This window comes from Trachurus trachurus, assembly GCF_905171665.1.
Source record: "Trachurus trachurus genome assembly, chromosome: 6".
NCBI lineage: Eukaryota > Metazoa > Chordata > Actinopteri > Carangiformes > Carangidae > Trachurus > Trachurus trachurus.
In genome coordinates, this window is record NC_139897.1 from 28,815,217 (window position 1) to 28,833,628 (window position 18,412).

Below are 18,412 nucleotides of genomic sequence, written 5' to 3' on the forward strand. Positions count from 1 at the left end.
AAAATTGGCAACAAATATCCAACAATCCATCTGTTCCAAAAAATGTACTTTCCCTTTGTTCAGTCAGTGCAGTTTTTGTAAACCGGTTTGCAGGTGGTGAATAACCTAATCTCTTCCCGTATCTCAGTTTTTCAGTAAATCCATTAGCTAGTCAAACAAATCAAGCAAAGTTAATTATCCAAGAATGATTTCTAAGCAAATGTTTGAACACTCTCCAGTCAGGCCCTGACCCTACTTACAATACTAAGGTACTTTTACAACAATAAAAGCTCAAGTCGGTCTACTCTTCCTTTACATACACAATACTGTAACATCTTGAAGCACAAACATTGACAAGCACTCCTTTGAGATCAGTAGTCAAAGGGGTCAAGGGTGATTGTGTATCTCCAGAACTTGAGGGAATCCCTTTCAAATGTTGCATCAAACAGAAACCGTGAGGTGTGACCTGAAACTGGAGGCGGAGGCTGATAGGTGCCACTTAGTTATTCAAGTTATGATCTAAATTCAGACAATTCCACTTCTCTCTCCTCTCACTTTCCTTCTCCGACTTCTCAGCCTCTGTTAACAGCTTCTTAATAGCGTCCATTTAGTGTGTCTTAAATGACCGTGGCTGCCCTCCCACCTGCTTCCCCTCAACTTTCATCACTGGTGTTCCCTGGTTTCCCTCACTGAGAGGCAGCGTAAGAGCCCGTCTCCGTTTAAGTAGGGAGTCATATTTGATCATATTCTGCTCATTAATGAGTTATATCTTGGCTTTATATGTTGAGTTATATCTTGGCTTTACTTTCCACTTTAGTTTCCTTCATCTCCACCACCAGGATCTCTTTGAGCACTCTCTTTTTCAGGGTGAGGTGGGGTGGGGTGGGGTGGGGTGCGGCGGGGGTGAAATAATGCTTTCAGTGAAACAATCTAGAAGGCAGGAGGGTTATTTATAATGGGCAGATAGGGAGGAGATTTCGGGGTGGAGGGGAGGTCAGATATAAGATTTCAGGTGCTGACGAGCCCATTGGTCTGAGGGAAAATCAACTTCCATAAAGAGAAAGATGGGGTTTCCTCAGCCTTTGGGGAATGCCATATATACCAACTTATAATGCCAAAACGGACCCTCTTCCCAAATCTCTCGCTCCGTTCTGTTTCCATCTTCGCCCAAAAGGTAAGAAATGGTTGCTTCTATCTGCTGCGGTTGGTTTGTTTGCATGAATATCACTTAAAAAAAAGCTTTGTTGTCCTTTTGGTGATGCAGTTCCTGAAGCTAAACAAGGATTTGGTTTGGTGTTTGGTGGATTTCTGCTTACAGCAATATTTGGGATGTTTAATTTGTGGAACTGATCAGTTGGAGTTTGTTTGGTTTTTTTTGTTTTTTGTGGATGTTACTGTGGTCAGTTTTGGGTTAAAGGTGTGAAGGAGTGTGTTGACGTAAGTGGGCTCTAGAGTTGAAAAGTGATAGTCCCAGTGTCCCTGTGTCATCACAGACCACAGGCGTAGATTTATGTGTGTCAGAGCCAATGACATGACCCCTGGCTTAATATTCAATACAGGTATGCTCATAATAATCAGCATTTATGTTAATGTGAAATTGAAATACTGGGAAAGCGTATACTGCTTTTGTGTTTTACCATACCTATATGTTTTAAATTCAACCTCCTAAGATATTATGGAATAAAACATATAGGGTTTTTACATTTTGTAGGGGTATGATTTTTTCAACTTATTAGAAAATCTGCTAGACCATTACTAGACACTAAAACTCTCCACTGAAACTGTAAATTTTCATATTGATCCAACAAACTGTCTTATTTATTTTAAGGCTTGTTGATGCCACCCAACTATTGAGATAAATTTACAATTTTAAAAAAGGAATCATCAATAAATGAAATAAGATTTAATTAACGATAAGACAGTCCAATGTCTCGGCTGCTGTGTTTGGCGAAGAATCAACTGACACTAACTGTTATTTGACACTTGGTAACAGAGCAAAGTTTATTCATCACTCTGGAAATTTGATATATAACATATTGAGGACTTAACATTTAACAACCACTTAAAGGTATGACAGATATGCTCGTATGTTGATGATACCCTAATTTATGGAGCATTATGTTTCAGTCAAGTGTATGTTTTAATTACAGCAAAAGCTCAATGTGGCTAGTGAAAATAATGTTCTTTTTAATGTTTGCTTTGATGTGGCACCTGATTAGAATATATTCACATCTTTATTGCAGACTCATGGTCCATTTGAGAGAAGGTACAATACAAGACAGGAAGATGCAGATTACTCAAATAACACTGTAAAAAGTACAAATAATTTTAAAACAAATGCATATACAGGCTTTTATGGCAGTGCTCCCTGAGAATATACGATATTAAAAAAAATCTTATTATAAATAAATATATTTCAAATGCCAGTTGTCGGTTGTTATTTCAGACTGAACTCCTTCAATTTAAAGTAAGTTAAGCAAGATGTGAAATTGTTAAGAATACAAATATAAAATTCCAAATTACAATATATAAACACACAATGAAAATATTTATTTAATAATGAATATATAGCATCATTTTAGCATTTACATTTTGTAAAATGTAATACTATTATTGTATATCTAGATTGACACAGTGATGGAGGAGACATCTGGCTTCAGAGCCTGTATTTGTATTGACAGACACAATCACAAAGGACATGGCTAATAACAACTGGTCTGTAGAACTGTGATCAGTGCTAATTCTGTATTTCATTTTGATGGATTGTATTGGTGATATTAACCCTGATCCATTTATTTTCCTTCTTGTTTGTTGTTAGATGTTCAGATTTACACAATGTTGAAAGACCAATACATCAGTGCAGATTGTTGACTACTTTGTTGGATTGGTAGGGGTTACATCAAGCCTGATCCACTTCTGATTATTTTTAGCATGTCTAGATTTTGGTAGAAGCAGTCTTTCTTCAATCTGGAACAAAAAACTTCATAACAACCCAAAATTTTACCAAAACAGTTGTTCTGACATTTTGAGTATTTCGGGCAAGAGAAGATAGACTTCAGTTTTGTGTTTTCTGTTTGGACGTAGTTGAACGTAGTTGAACGTAGTTGAATTGTTCTACATGGCCTCTATTTCTAGCTAATGTCTTCACCATGGCCAAGATGTTGATGTATCAGGTGTTTCTTGATAATCTTCCAGCAGACAGACTCATCATGACAGGGAAGCCCCGGGGGGACAACTGGACCCCAGATCCTTGCCCTAATTTAGACAAGAGGTTTTTCCTCGAGGCGACCCGTTGATCCTCGAGTCAGTGTCGTGTTTCTTCTAAGTGGAGTTATTATTTGGGAAAGACCGGACATAGGCATTCCAGCTCAACCCTGCCTTCACTCTGTTTCCCATTGTGTTTCCTGAACATGACACAGTTGTTAATTGTTTCTAGCCTACTGAATAATCTTCGAAATGGAAATCTGTGCTTTTCTGCAGGGTTTGAAGCCAAACGAACGCCAAGATGTCGGAGTAAGTAATTCTGCTGTTATTTATCTGTTGGTTCAATTTTTTACCAATAAAATTGACTTAAAGCAGTGCTGTTCCAATTGTAAGAATCATACGTTATATAGAACACAGCAATCTCAATGTCCAAATTATTGTTGTGTTTTCTACTCAGGAAAAAGATGACTTCGAGTCGCAAGCATCAACTGAAGGTAAAAGACTCCAAGTTTGTTTCATTGTGTTTTTATAAAGAGAAGCTGAATGATGGATCAAATACTCACCTATGGTTCAATGTGCTGTAATGTTTTATGATGTCTGGCTGCGTTTCATTGGCAGAGTTTGATGCTATCCATCGCCAAAGGTTTGTTGGAGGAGGAGGAGAGGGAGCAAGAAGAGGAGAGGACGAGGTACATGTCTGAGAACTGTCCTTCCGTGTCCATGCCCAGGAGCATGCAGGAGCTGCAGGTACGTTAATGACAAGACTACGTCGTCGATTTCATCTTGTAAAAGTAGGGAAGCCATTCAAAATGGCGTCACTGTTTGTGTTTAGGAGCTGTGCAGGGAGATCAACCACAAGATCGATGCGATCGATGAGGAGAGATACGACCTGGAGATGAAGGTCACCAAGTCCGACAAGGAGGTAGATGATCCTACAAACCTCCTGTATTTTAAAATGTAGTAGAGACTGGACAGTTTCCAAACACATGTGAGTCAGCCATGTTGGTTTCTGGGATTCTGTCTGACTTTATATCAACTTCGTCTTCTAGATCAGCGACCTGAAGATCAAAGTTCAGGACCTAATGGGCAAATTCAAGAAGCCTGTCCTGAGGAAAGTGCGTATGTCGGCCGACGCCATGCTGAAGGCTCTGCTGGGCTCCAAACACACAGTCAACCTGGAACTGAGGGCCAACCTGAAGCAGGTCAAGAAGGAGGTGAAGGAGGAGGTGAGGAGCTGGACCCGTCTATATATGGATCATGAATCTGTTATTTGTCAAACTCAGCTCATTTATAGACATCTAAATCTACCACGGAAGTCACCCATGTCTTGAAGAAAACTCATTTCTATCGAAAAGCCTTCCCTGATTTTATTTGATGTCACTTAATTTGTCTTTGTTGTCATTTTAATTGTTTTTACTGGAAAGCACTTTGTAACATTTGTTTTGAAAAGTGCTATATAAATAAAGTGTATTATTATCATTATTATTGTTGAATCAGATTTTCAAATGCTACATAGCTAATGTAAGCAAACAGCCATTATGCTAATGCTAAATCTGCAGCTAATAGCTCCTGTTAAAGCTAGTACCAGGAATGAAGGCCTTGTCAAGGTAAAGAAGAAAAGTAGGACTTCCCATTTGGTTATTATTGTGCACTTTAGTACTGAAAAGTTAAGTTTCATGAAACCACCAGATCCAGTTCTGATTATTTTTTGGTCCTGTTGCTGTTTCAGGATAAGGATCTGCGTGATGTCGGTGACTGGCGTAAAAACATTGAGGATAAAGCCGGTATGGACGGGAGAAAGAAGATGTTTGAGGCGGAGGCTTAAAATCAGAGTCTTAACAAACCCGCTGCATTTATAGTCTGTTTCTCATGGACTGGTTTTGGACTGGTTTAGTACAAGTTATAGCTTTGTGAACCAACTTCAACTGTAGAAACTTCAATCGAATAAACATGTGACACCTGCTGCAGGAGCTGTTTCCTTATGTTTCTTGGATGCTGAACTGTGTTGACACACAACTGAAAGAAAAGGTTTTGAAAGAAGTATCGATTAAATTGATCATTGTTGGCTTACAAACCAAAGTGTCCTCCGGTTCTGCTTTTGCCATTGTAATGAGTCTCATTCTAAGACAAAGTCTCCAAACATTAAGGAATGTAGGCCTAAATCAAAGCAGTCTAGGTTCTGTGTTTCTTATGTTGTGAGTTTTATTAACTGGAAAAATGGACTCAAATCATGACATTTTGTGTCTCTTTGTGGATATGTATGTCTATGGTCATTTCAATGTCTGTTACAGTTATTTTCTACCTCTGTGTGGTCACTCTGTGTGTTTGTGGTAATTTTGTATGTGGTCACTTTGTTCAACTTTGTGGTTGTTTTCTGTTTCTTTGTATCCGTTTTGTGTGTTTTTGTGGTCATTTTATGTTTCTATATAGTTGTTGTATGTCATTTTGTGATCATCTTGCGTTTGTATGTGGTCTATTTGTGCTCTTACCTGAGCTCTACAGTTATTAAATCAAGAATTACTCACAGTCACTTCATACAGACCCTCTGCTTTAAAAGATCCTGGAGGCTGTTTTTTTTTGGTCAGCGTGTCTGTATGAAACATCAGTTGGTTACACAACAGGTGGATGCAGCTTTTTTTTCTCCTCTCAGTTCGTCTTGTTAAAAAGCAAAGACTCTAATGATCCGACAGTCAAACAGAGACAGAGTCCAGTTTCTTACTTGTTGCTGTTTTATGATGTGTTAATCCTCAAATGGTGTCGGACTGACGCAAACTGAAGACTCCAGCCGAGATGTGTCGTCATCAACACGGAATCATTTCAATTTAAATCAATTCCTCTCATTGGAGACATTTATTATCAGGGTTTGTTATTTTTTTAGACAACAATTTATCCAGTTCAGGAACAAATCTGAGGTGAGTGAAGTCTTTTTAGAATGATTTGTTTTACAATGTGTTGAAATTATTTGTTAATCAATATTTATATAAAATTACATTACATTGTGTTATTTGTTCAATTTGCTTAGGAATATTGTATACAATTATTCTTCATATAATTGTTATATATTATTATTAATATTTGATAATTATATCTAATGTTACATGTAGGTTACTTACTTGCCTCTTTTAACTCCACGGATGTTTAACTTTGACATGACCTTGTATAACTGGACATATCATCTGCTTTGTCTGTATATTTCAGGTGTTTATCTCAGATCCACTTGGCAGCATCACAACACGGTGAGTTCAGCTTCCTTCAGTCAGGCACAATCTGTGATTCAAATGAAAAAAAAAGTCTAAAATCTAAAGGAATGGCAATAATTTTTTGTGTATTAATTTGTCTTTTTTCTGTATTTTCCAGAGATCCGTTGATTCAGGTTTCCTCCAGCGGCAGTGAGTGTTTTTCTTTAACCTCTGAAGTATTCCTGTCTACATGTCTACATATAGATATATGTGTGTGTATTAACTGTTGATTACAAAATGCCTCTGCTTCAATTACTTTCTTGTATTTTGCTCGTCTGAGGCACCAAATAATACAGATAAGAATCTTAAAGGGCGGGTTATTTATAATGAGGCGAGCCGAGGAAGGGGGCAGATGACACTGTACTGTATTTCATGACCTTGCCAGCTCATTGGTTTGACTGGTAATCCACTTCCATAAAGAGAAAGTGGAGGATTTAGAGGGCTATCAGAGATTGCAATATATACCTTCTTAACACTTCGTCTGCCTGGGACTCGGTCTGTGTCTCTGTGACTCTAACAAGCTGACAACTCTGCTCGCTTCAAGTAAGAACCACTTTCTCCAACACTTTGGTTTTACTTTGTTTAGCAGGTGTGTGTTACATTGTGTATGGTTGTTTGCATGCACATTCCTCCGCACGACAGTAGCTGTAAATACTTTTGTTGTTAGGAATTTATATTTGTGTGTCTTCAAATAGCATGTTGTAGAAAGAGGTTTATGTTAAAGTTGAAATGTGAATGTGAATGAGGCTACGTGGAGTGTGACTGGTTGGTTTTGGCATCCAATCAAGTGATAAATCAATTCATTTGTCCAGTATGTAGTCATGGTAAAATGCCAAATATCCATGATATGTTGTGGTTGTTGTGTAGAAGTGTGTTATTATGAGTTTTGGTGGAAATGTAACATCAGTTATCAAAAGTTCTGGGTTTCTCTTTGATCTCAGCTCTTTACTTCTCGTGGTCGTGGTCGGTTTTTCTGGTTTTCCTGGTTTTCGTTGGTTTTCCAAGGAGTCGCCTTCATCCTCGGTTTTTAAAAACCCTCCGCCATGTGCTCGGTCTGCTGCACAGAGGCAAAGTCGTGATTTACAGTCTGGTGATGTGATGTACTGAAAGGAAACACCACTACAACACATGGACGTGAAAACCGACCCGTCAGTGTTTATCCTCCTGTCAGCGCCGAGGCGTTCAGAGGGAAAACCTGGACTAATCTGGGGCGGCTGCTGCTGCTGCCGACCTCGGCCTCTGTCTTCACTTTACACTTCACTTTAATCCTCACTCGCCCAGATTTAGCCTGTTATCCTCGCAAGTGTTTGAGTGTTTAGGCAACAACTGAAGTTTCAGTTCGTCAACAACATCCACAACTGAGTTTTTGTTTCCATAGTTTCATGGAAGAGACGGACCCTTTCTTTTTTGGATCCGTCTCTTTTTCCTTTATTTAAGATGTAGGTTTAGATAAAATGGAAATCAAAGGAATTAGTGATCAAGTTTTAGTCTTGGGATGAAAACCTGAGTCTGATTATTAATCTTTTTAATGTTTAAGCGACTGCAAAGTTTCCTTAACTCTCTGAAACTCAACCTATTGTGCTGTCCTGCGTGAAGCAGATGAACTGTTGTGTACTGAGGTCAGACCAGTGTCGAGTTATTTTGGCGATATGTTCTAATGTCTTGGCTGTCCGAGGGATGTTCTTTGGTGTTGGGTTACTGCAAAACCCTTCCACCACCCTCCGCCTCCTCCTCCTCCTTTTCCTCCATCAAAGACAATCCCACTCATAACATCGACCCCCCTACACACACTCACTTATTTAAGATAAAAAATCAGAGCCCAAATTTAACCTGCCAGATATTATTCCATCTCCAGGGCAAATGTTGTGATGGTATGTGCTCAGCGTTTCAACAACTGTCCTAAAATACATTGTCAGCCCTGGAGATACCCCCGTCCCATGCCCCCCCCCCTCCACTCCCTGGCTGTTTTTGGTTTAAAGATGACAGGCATTTGTTCCCGGGCCAGCTATGTGTTTCAGGATGCCTACAGTGGTGGTCAGACGTCTTTTCTTTTAAGACGAGCCCGCTGTCATGTTTTTTTTTTTTTTTTTCTTTTGCTTCCATGAAGATGTTAGGAACAGCTGTGGCTCCAGGAATAGAGTCTTAATCCACTGCTCCATCACAGCTCCTAAACATTACAAGCAGCTCAGGCAGCAGCTATCTGGCCTCCGAGTACCTCTGGAAGTGGCCTCAGAGTCCTCAAGGTTGGTACTCAAAGGGTCAGTTTACCCTCTCTATGTGATACTTGTCCATGGAGATGGTTTTTAGTTTTATTTGACTGAGTTCTGATACCTGTTGCTGAGCAGAGTGTTACTGTGGCTGATGGGAATATCATTAGTTTACAGGAATCTGGCCAAAGTAAATGTTTTAATTAATGGTGGCATTAGGTGAAAGTTAATGTTGAGACCATGAATGCAACTTCATGGTGGTAGAGTCATGTCTCAGTCTGAACTAGATGGATTTCAGATCAGACAAAGTGGTGGAGTCGGACAATATCAACAGAATCATACCAATCATACTATACTATAATTTTCTAAGTTTTCACAGTTTTAAAATGTATAGAATGGCCTGCTCTGTGTATAAATGCTTTCATGGTCTGGCTCCACCACCATTGAAAGAGTTCATCAAAAAAAGAACAGTGAGAGGCATGAGCACCAGGGCTTGCGAGAGAGGTGACTGCGAGATTCCCCACAGGCGCACCTCATTTGGGAGGAACGTGCTGTCTGTGGTGGGGGGAGGCATTTGGAACAGTCTTCCCTCCACTATAAGGGAATGTCCCACTTATTCCTCTTTCAAAGGGAATCTTAAGCAATGGCTTAAGGGCACACAAGAGTGTGACCATTAACTGGACCTGGGGCGATATGACTGATTAATTGCTTACTTATGTGCTGTCTGGATGTTGTATTACTGTTATGTCTTGCACATTAATGTTTGTCCTGTCCTAGTACCGTGTCTAACATTGTTTTTATTGTTTTGTCTTTCTTGTCTGTGTAGTGCACTTTTATGTATTTCGCTATATGTATTGTATTTATTGTTTTGTTTTTATTCCTTGTGGTGTACTGCTGTATTTTATTTATTTATTAGGGACGTCGGACGCAAATTAGCCGCCTGGCTATAATCCGGCATATTTACAGCAGTATTTCTTTTAGTTATACTAATGTTCATTAATATGCACTGTCCCTATTCAAATAAATGCTATTATTATTATTATAACATACTAAAAATTGTTTTCAGTTTTGGGCTGCTGGAAGGAAAAGTGACTTGATATTGTTACAGCAACTAAAAGCCTCCTGAGACAGAAATGGTTATAGTGGTTTGATGTGCTGATTGAACACCATTATCCACTGGGGACAGTCCAGTTCTGTCTATTAGTCAGTGTTGGTTTTATTAGCTGTCAACACAATCTTTATCATAACACTTCTTTCTCCTCTGTATCAGTACTGCAGTTTCACATTTTGACAAATTATCGTTAGGCCTAATGTCCAATCTTCATTGAACGTTGGAACGAACCAACCTAAATTAAAACAGGTTGTTGACAATTTTCCTGTTGTTGTGTGAGAGAGAGAGAGATTTGGAAACATGTTCAAACTGCATACCCAACCTCATACAATGCTGACAGCTGGTATGAGACGGGACCAAAGCTGGATTAACAAGTGGGCATAGCAGGGAACTCACTTGAATTCATTGCAACCTCAGTATCACAGGCTACTGAATGAAGAAATGAAACACAGTCAAACGCTTTCTGATTGGTGAGGAAGTAATCTGTAAACATTTTGGAGAATGGCCAGCATAAACAATAATCATTATTAAAGTAAAAGATTGATAGATTATCGGCTGTTTAGATAAAGGAAACTTGTATTACTTATTATACGTATAAAAAAAGGTCAGACGTAATGTGGCACATTAGCTTGTTGGGAGGACTACGAGGCTAAATTTAGCATGTCAACATACATAGACTTACCAGGTTATCGTTCTCATTTTAACTTGCCTATACAGTATGTGTCTGTTTGTGTATCTGGATTTAGCATTTGAGTAGCTTAGGTTAACAAGTGCTGTTACATTCTGGCATTTAACATATTAGAATAATAGTGTTTGTATGTAATGTTAGCATTATGTCCAGGACACATCATTGCTTTGAGCTACCTACTGTATCTGAATTGCTACTGCCACCTCTGTTGTTCCACACTGACTTTGCTTTGGATAATGGCCGTCAGTCACTGACAGGACCTTCGCCCATTCATATAGTTTCTTGTGTTTATCCAGGGTTAGGGTGTTCCAGTAGTAACTCAAATGCTTTGCCTTGCAAAAAAAATCTTGCAGCATTTCAAGGATCAATCCACTGTTTCCTGTCTGAGAACCATTGCCTAAAACTTGGAGGTCTGAGGTGATCCAGCTGTGGCTGTTTCATAAGGCCAACAACACCACATCATCTGCAAAGAATAGATACACAGCTTTGAGGTTTCTGTACTAAACCCTCTCTTCAGGCATGGGTATCACAGACAAGATCAGAGAGAAGACAACCTTGGCAGTGTCCAACACCAACTGTAGACCCATTGACTTTGTGCCAAGAATATGAACGCAGCTCTCATTAACAGCCGTGGCCTTGGAACCTTGTGCAGTAATCACCACGGGGTCTCCTGAGGGACATGGTTGTAATCCGTCTCCAAGTCCACATCACACATACACAATGGAAGGTCAAATTCCCATGTCCTCTCTAGTGCTCTGGCATGGGTGAGGACCTGGTCCATTGTTCCACGTCCAGTTCAGAGTCCATTTTATTCCACCTGAATCTCAGGACAGTCAGTCTGAACATCCCTCCCAACAACATGGAGGATGATCAATGGGATATCACGATCATTGAAGAACCTTCTAGTACCTCTTTTTAAGAACTGGTACTATCCACAACCTTAATGTGACATTGACCATTATCCAAACCAGGCCAACAATGTCAGAGTCTTCCACAGAGACTGGGTTTGGAAACCCAACCTTATTGCCAGGCCTGCCCCCTTAATATCTACACCCTTAGACTAGGTCCTGGTAGCTGAGGTTCTTCCTCTTGAAGTCTCATCATCTTCCCATTGGTCGTCAGTTCAATCAGGAAGATCAGGGATATTTTGAACAACCATGGCCAGTGCTATGAAGACCTTGTGGGGTCTCTATCTGTCTTCCATGCAGTGTGTTCACCATTGTTTATCTTTCTCCACATAACTTGTGTGACTGACCTGGGTTTCGAACCCAGGTCTCCCGCACCGTGGGTGGCAATGCTAATCGTTTCGCCAAGAGGTCAATGACCCCTTGAGGTCAATGACCCCTTGGCAAGTGGATTAGCACGTCTTTTATGGGTGAGTGAGTTTAACTTCAGTACCACTAACCGCCACACACCCTCACTTCTCCTTACTGGTACCTCGTGACTGTGACTATACCCGCTTACCTGCGGACCTCCGTTACATTTGCATAGGTGGTCCTTCTTAAATGGCAACCTGTGCATGTTTCTTGGTGTAGGTAGAGTGATGTACACTGGTTGGGGCAAGAGAGGGAGATGAAAGGGCTTCAGCTTCTACAGTTGAGGCCATGCGATCTTGGGCAGGTCCCACTTTGTTTCGGCACCATGTGAACTGAGTTCCGCACCTCTGGACCTGCAGATGTTGGACTTCAGCTTGGATCAGATCTCTCATCTGCCTTGGGCTTGCTTTTACCCACTGATGGATGCTGGTTGTTCAAATTCTCTGTCTTCCTATGTAGGGCTTCCCAATGATGTTAATCAGCTTCAGTATGTATCACTGATCAATCAGCTAACCTCTCTTGTCCTGATCTTGTTGGAGGTTTCTTATCACTGGAGTCTCTGAACATCATCATCTGGGCCTATATTTAGCATGGAAATATGCTACAATTTGGCATGTTAGAATTAGCCTCCAAAGCCATTTAACACTTACAGAAAGGTATTCAGACCTTGCTTTTAGTTTTGAGGGTCATGCTGTGTCAAAACTTGGACAAGTGTAAATTTTGACCTCTTGGTGGCACTCAAAGACAAGTAATATGGAGGCGAGTGTCTGGACCAAATTTCAAGCCAATCCATCCCATAATTGACATGTAAGAGTCTAAACCACAGTGTTGGATCTCGGTGCCCTGAGCCAAGCTGTGTGGCTAAAAATAGGGCTTCGGTCCTTAAGGCATTAACACGTCCTGGGTTACAAAGTTCAGTTCCATGAAATTTCCTGGAATTAACATGATGCCTTAAGATAGTATCAACACAGTCCAAATGTGAAATGTGAGAGAGGTGGAGTTTCTACGGTAACAGAGGAACAAACGGAGGAGACGTGACCTCAAACGAAGTGAAGGAGTTTGTTATGAGGACAGGATGGTGGACTGGGACACTGGGATGAGAGATTATGGTCAAGAGTGGTTGAACATTTAAACTGTACAGGCGTCAGAAACTCTACTAACTTGGACTTTGTAGATATTTTTACTCCCACTGTCCTAACATTAAATTGTTGAAATAAGTGAAATATCTGATATAGAGTGAATGGATTCTGTTTTATCTCATTATAAATAGTTTTTGTAAGAGATACAGTGTCTCCGCTGTTCTTAGATCTTTTCCACTGGAGTGGAAAAAATGTAAAGTTTGTCATATTGCCAGAGGAAGAGGAGAAAAAGGGAGGCGGCCATGTTGTTTACATAAGAGGATGGGCAGTGTATTTATTTTCGTCTGTTATGACATCATATTGTTATAACCACACCCTGACCAGCCACATTGCTGCTGATTCCAGAGCGGCAGCAAGTTAAAGTGGGCAGCAGATGTCAGTACACAACCATGTTCCCACTCCCTGCATGGATAGGAAGTAAAAAGCCAAAACAGCATAGTTCTTTGTCTCATGCTTTAATCCATAAGGGAGTGCGTCATTTAAGTGTATCTGTTGTGTCTGTTGTGTGAGGTGATTGACAAATCTTTCAGAAACCTTCATGTATTATCATATATCAAAAGGTAAAAACATCATTTTAATACTGTCTTTTTTGTTTTTCCACCAGATAACATCAGGATCCTGCAGCCAACATGGCCACTGAGTAAGTACATATCATTGAATATAATATAATTTATCAGTAGTAGTATTTTCACTGCATCACTTACTGTATCTGTACTAGATAGCATTGCATGTGCATAATTGTTAGTTTTGAGGCAGATCCTCATCATGTTTTAAAGGAGCATTATCGCAAATACAGCAGTAATAGCATAAAATAAGATGAAATATGCAAAAGATGGGTCGGGGAGAGCCATAACTAAATGTACAAAAAAAATCGCCAACAGTATAGTGTCCGTGGGGCAAATGCAGCATTTGTCTTTGTTATGATCCAAGCCGACCCGGCGCTTGCTGCGTTAAAATGCACTCAGAACTCGCAAATCCGACCCCCGAACCGGACAAATATGCAACAGTAAGTAATGTAGCAGTGTTAGGGTGCTCACAGTCACTGAATCGCTGGTAGAACACTTTGTCTCCACGTCCCGTGTCTTTCTTCAGCTGTCCTCTCAGCGTTATTAAGGAGGAGGAAGTTGCAGTTGCTGTTGTCATTGTTGTGGTTGTGCACGACGTAGAGCTGCCGCTTCCACTAGCGAGTTTTCTTTTTCCCGCGATTTCACGTTCATTCAGCCTGGTGAGGGGGGAGGAGGGAGGAGGAGGGGGGAGGGGGGAGGGGGAGGACTAAACGAGGCTGCTCTCTCTCTCTGACAGCTGCCCACTTGTTTATATCTGATAAACTCCGCCGGGCTCCATCTAGTGGCCGAATTAAGGATTTGGATTTGCGATAATACTCCTTTAAAATTTCATATCATGTAACTTTCTACACACTGACACCATGTTTTTGACACAAATCTAATTTCTACTAAATAATCCAATAGATTTTGAAAGCAGCAAAAAAAAACAAAATGACAAAAACGCATTTCGTAACTTTTTATAAAACAGAATTATGAACCCCATCATTTGAGATGAATGATAATATCTACTTTAAGTTCCCTCGGTCTGATGAATAATTTCATGTCTCCGTCTGCAGGAAAAGACTGTCTGCGAGGCGTAAGCATACTCTGAAGGTAAGAGAAGGACAAATAGCAGAGAGAAGCGGATTCTTGTCTTTAAAGATGTATTTTGATAATGACGATGATGATGATCCACAGAGTTGTATGCTGGTGGTGGCGACTAACTTGTTGGATGCTGAAGCAACTGTGAAGGCCGACGAGAGGCAGAAGTTCCTGGAAGATAAATGTCCTCCTATCGACCTGCCACACTCCAAGGACGAGCTGCTGGTGAGACTGTTTGTGCTGTGACAAACTACCGTCAGGGTCATTAGGTCAAAGTCAAGGTTATGTTTATATAGCACATTTAAAAACAACCTATGTTGGGGTTAGCTCAGTGGGTTGAGCAGGCGCCCCATATGCAGAGTCAAATCCCGAAAATATACAAACAACCTATGTTGACCAATGGCTTTACGTAACTTAAATGTAGTACATCGGAAATATCATGGTAAATCCACCCTTATCAGCCAGTATATTGTAATGCTAATGTCCTGATTTAAGATCAGATCAATATGGTTTCAATAATCCAGCAAACTCAATATAATCTGTCTTTCTTTCCTCTGCAGGAGCTTTGCCAGAAGCTTCATGAGGAGGTCCACGTCAGTGAAGAGGAGAGATACTGTTTAGAGTTCAAGCTAAACATGGTTCTCAACGAGGTGAGACACTGTAAAAAGTTAGTTTTACTGTTTCATTTTCATTTAATTTGTTGTTTTTAGCCTTAGTGCTGAGTCTTTCAGAGCTACTTAGCCCAAACATGTGTTTCTATTGGCTGGTTTTGGGTTAGGGGTTAGGGTTAGGGTTAGGGTTTCAAAATCAATTTCAAAATGCAGTTTTCAAAACAGAAATAAAAAACTGAATTTCAAAATCAATTTCAAAGTGCATTTTGAAAAACAAATAAATAAATGAATTTGAAAACTGAATTAGAAAATACAACTTTTAAAAGTCTTTTAAAAGGGCGATTCTTTTTTCTCTTTGGTATTTCCATTTCCTAATTGCATTTTCAAATCTGATTTGAAAATGGATTTTCGAAAACAACCTTTGAAAAGCAGTGGCCCCTCTGCAATGCAAATGAGCTCTGAGTGGAGATGTAAGAAGCTTTCTGATTGGCTGTTACACCTGTGGTCCTCCATATCCTTGTTCAAAAATGTTGGTTGGTGTTGATTTTACATGCTAAGTAAAATGTGTCCAAGCTAATTTCCATCGGTTGAATTTCATGATATATTTAACATAGAAATATTCATAATATTTTATTGAAAACTGGTGTAATTATTGAACTAAACTTATGTATTGTATCATGGGTAGGCTGTACAGTGTGGGAGTAAAGGCTGAATTTCATTTATACAAACTGTCACAACATGACTATTTATCGTACTGACGGCAATTTGCTTGGACACACTTTAAGAAGACAAATTCACCCTCGTCCCACAGAATATTCCAAAAGTGTCATTAGAGCTTTAATAAGAGTCAATAATTGTCTCTTTTGTCTCGGATCCTCTTTAAGGTCAGGGATCTCAACATAAAGATTGTGGATCTGAGGGGAAAGTTCAAGAGACCTCGGCTGAAGAAAGTGCGTATGTCTGCTGACGCCATGCTGAAGGCCCTGCTGGGCTCCAAGCACACGGTCAACATGGACCTGAGGGCCAACCTGAAGCAGGTCAAGAAGGAGGTCAAGGAGGAGGTGAGCTGCCGGCCGCTTCATCCAGTCTTCAGTGCCCTACCTGGGCCACATAGTTCTGCACCAGTTATGATTTTAAGGATCATCATCTGCTTTTTCTAAAAATAAATATCATCTGTGTTCACAGGACAAGCAGCTGCGCGATGTCGGAGACTGGCGTAAGAACATTGAAGACAAGTCTGATAGGAAGAAGATGTTCGACAGTTAAACGTCGTCCGTCGCTGACTGTCGGGGCTCCAGAGTGATTTTCAGGACAGAGTTCAGGTCTAACGTCTTTGTAACTGAAGAGTTTTATTCCAAACTGCTGCACATCCACCTGCTTTGATTGAACAAGATGGAGGCAGAACGGGACGAGGAGGTTTTACTGGTTAACAGAGTGTGTTTGTAAGTGAAAAATGGCCTTTATCTCCTCAATGGGTTCACGTGTTTGTTCAAAAGTCTTGGTGCCACTAGCTGTTCTTCACTGAGGTTATCATCAACATCAAGTTTTTTATTCAAAGCATGAGTCCAGTTGCATGGATTTCTACTGATGTGAGAGGAGATGGATCAAGCAGGGTCGGGTTGTTTTTTTTGTTTTTTTTAGTTTTCGGATGTTTCACTTTGGAAAAAAACTCTTGAGTTGAAGTTGCCTTCTTCTGCTTTTGCCTGTATTGACACTTGTACTGTGATGTATTTGTACTGTATGTGCCGATGTCAGTTTGCTAGTTAATCAAACCGGCTAATGTTCTGTAAAGGCTGAGTTATACCTCTGCATCCAAATGTCACATTTTTTAGCTTCTGCATTGAAAAAAAAATCCCCTGAGCAAAAGTTTGTAGAAAAACATTTTTATGGAGGTTTAATTGAAATTTTTTTCCCCCAATTTTATTGTGTCCAAATGTCAAAGATATTTTTCATCCCAAACAATCCCCGCTGACAGATCCTCACTAATTAGTCGCAATGTTGTTGCACAAAGCTCCAAAGGGACAGAGCTAAATCCCTGCATTAGCATGACAAGCTAATGGATCGATAAAAAGCAAAATGACAAACCTCAGACAAAACAAAAGACGTTGCAGAAGTATAACCCAGTTCACAGTCTGTACTGAACAACATCATGTCATCTTTTCTAAACTGTTCAAACTGAAATGTGATTGACTTTTTCTCGTCTTGTTGCTGTCACATTAAATACGAAAGCTTCATGTTCATCTTGTTCGGAGTCTCGTTGAATTTGTAAATGTTTTCCCTGTTTCTGGTTCACAACTTTCTGAAGTTTCTTTGTATTGTATCACTTAAAAACGCTGGTATTTTGACAAAGTTGTGACATTTAGAGTCTAGACAAATGTAGGGGATGTTAGTGATATGCTAAACATGAGGAAATACCAACAAGAGCTGCTGTAAAAGCTTTCAATCTTTCCAGGCTTGATTGAAATGTCTGATAAAGTAAATTGAAAATGTCAACTTTTCTCAATCCCTTTACAACTTTAGAGCTAATGCTACAACCTTTATCTGTTGTATTAGCTTGATAATAAACCTAAGCTAATACTACATTTATTAATGAAAATATCTATTTAAACTAAATTCCAAGGCACCAGATTCTGAACCAATACTGATTATTGATCTGTCATCTGTAACAACAAATTTATAGACAAAAGTGATTTTGGTGCAAATCCTAAAATAAAGGAACTCATCACTTTAACCTTTGCAATCAGGTATTTATTGAATTAATTCATGATCTATCTGAAACTATTTGACATCATGAATGGAGAAATCTTATCCTTGTTTCCAGTTTTAGAAGATGAGGTGAGTTAATTACACAAGCAAAAACAGTTTTTAGTTTTGGTCACGTTTTCTACAATAATCAAAGGGCTTTATGTCTTCTTTCTTCCAGATCGATGCACTCAACGAAGTCGCAGACCGGATGTTATTTGGTTCGCTGCAGAGGTGAGTTCGCTCCGTCTCCTGTCGCCGTCAGATAAACTCAGGTCATAACTTTTCAGCCATTCTTGTGGTTTGACAGGCAATAAAATCAAGAAGCAATAAAACAAGAATAACTCTTTTGAAGGGTTATTTATGTCCAAGCTGGGGGGTGGATTCAGTTACAGCTGCTCTTTTGCTCTGAGAGGGAAAGCCCCATAAAGAAAGATGTGACTTTTTTTTTTTTACTTGTCACAAAATATATCAAACCCCTGATTACATGGCAGTTATTGTTGTATACCAATAATGTATTTAAGCACATT

The 18,412-nt window shown here is 39.8% G+C and overlaps 2 protein-coding genes across 2 annotated transcripts; both read left to right on the top strand.

Annotated features, from left to right (window-relative positions):
• Positions 1-3,608: 3,608 nt before the first annotated feature.
• On the top strand, positions 3,609-5,008 carry LOC310987915 (troponin I, fast skeletal muscle-like; the record flags this gene model as incomplete). The annotated part of the gene is made up of 5 exons (XM_083974384.1): positions 3,609-3,677; positions 3,802-3,930; positions 4,016-4,105; positions 4,233-4,409; positions 4,913-5,008. The coding sequence occupies 5 exons, from the start codon at positions 3,609-3,611 to the stop codon at positions 5,006-5,008; spliced, it is 561 nt and encodes a 186-aa protein (XP_083830510.1).
• A 1,872-nt stretch (positions 5,009-6,880) lies between these two features.
• LOC310987608 (troponin I, fast skeletal muscle-like) lies at positions 6,881-17,358 on the top strand. Its single transcript, XM_083973940.1, has 7 exons — positions 6,881-6,965; positions 13,488-13,523; positions 14,505-14,541; positions 14,626-14,754; positions 15,090-15,179; positions 16,025-16,201; positions 16,326-17,358. The coding sequence occupies exons 2-7, from the start codon at positions 13,513-13,515 to the stop codon at positions 16,404-16,406; spliced, it is 525 nt and encodes a 174-aa protein (XP_083830066.1). The 5' UTR covers positions 6,881-6,965; positions 13,488-13,512; the 3' UTR covers positions 16,407-17,358.
• The last annotated feature ends 1,054 nt before the right edge of the window (positions 17,359-18,412 follow it).

Excerpts from the sequence above, each read along its gene's own strand:
- LOC310987608 (XM_083973940.1), top strand. Across the intron at positions 14,542-14,625 it reads GGCGTAAGCATACTCTGAAG|AGTTGTATGCTGGTGGTGGC; the intron begins GTAAGAGAAGGA and ends GATGATCCACAG. Across the intron at positions 16,202-16,325 it reads AGAAGGAGGTCAAGGAGGAG|GACAAGCAGCTGCGCGATGT; the intron begins GTGAGCTGCCGG and ends CTGTGTTCACAG.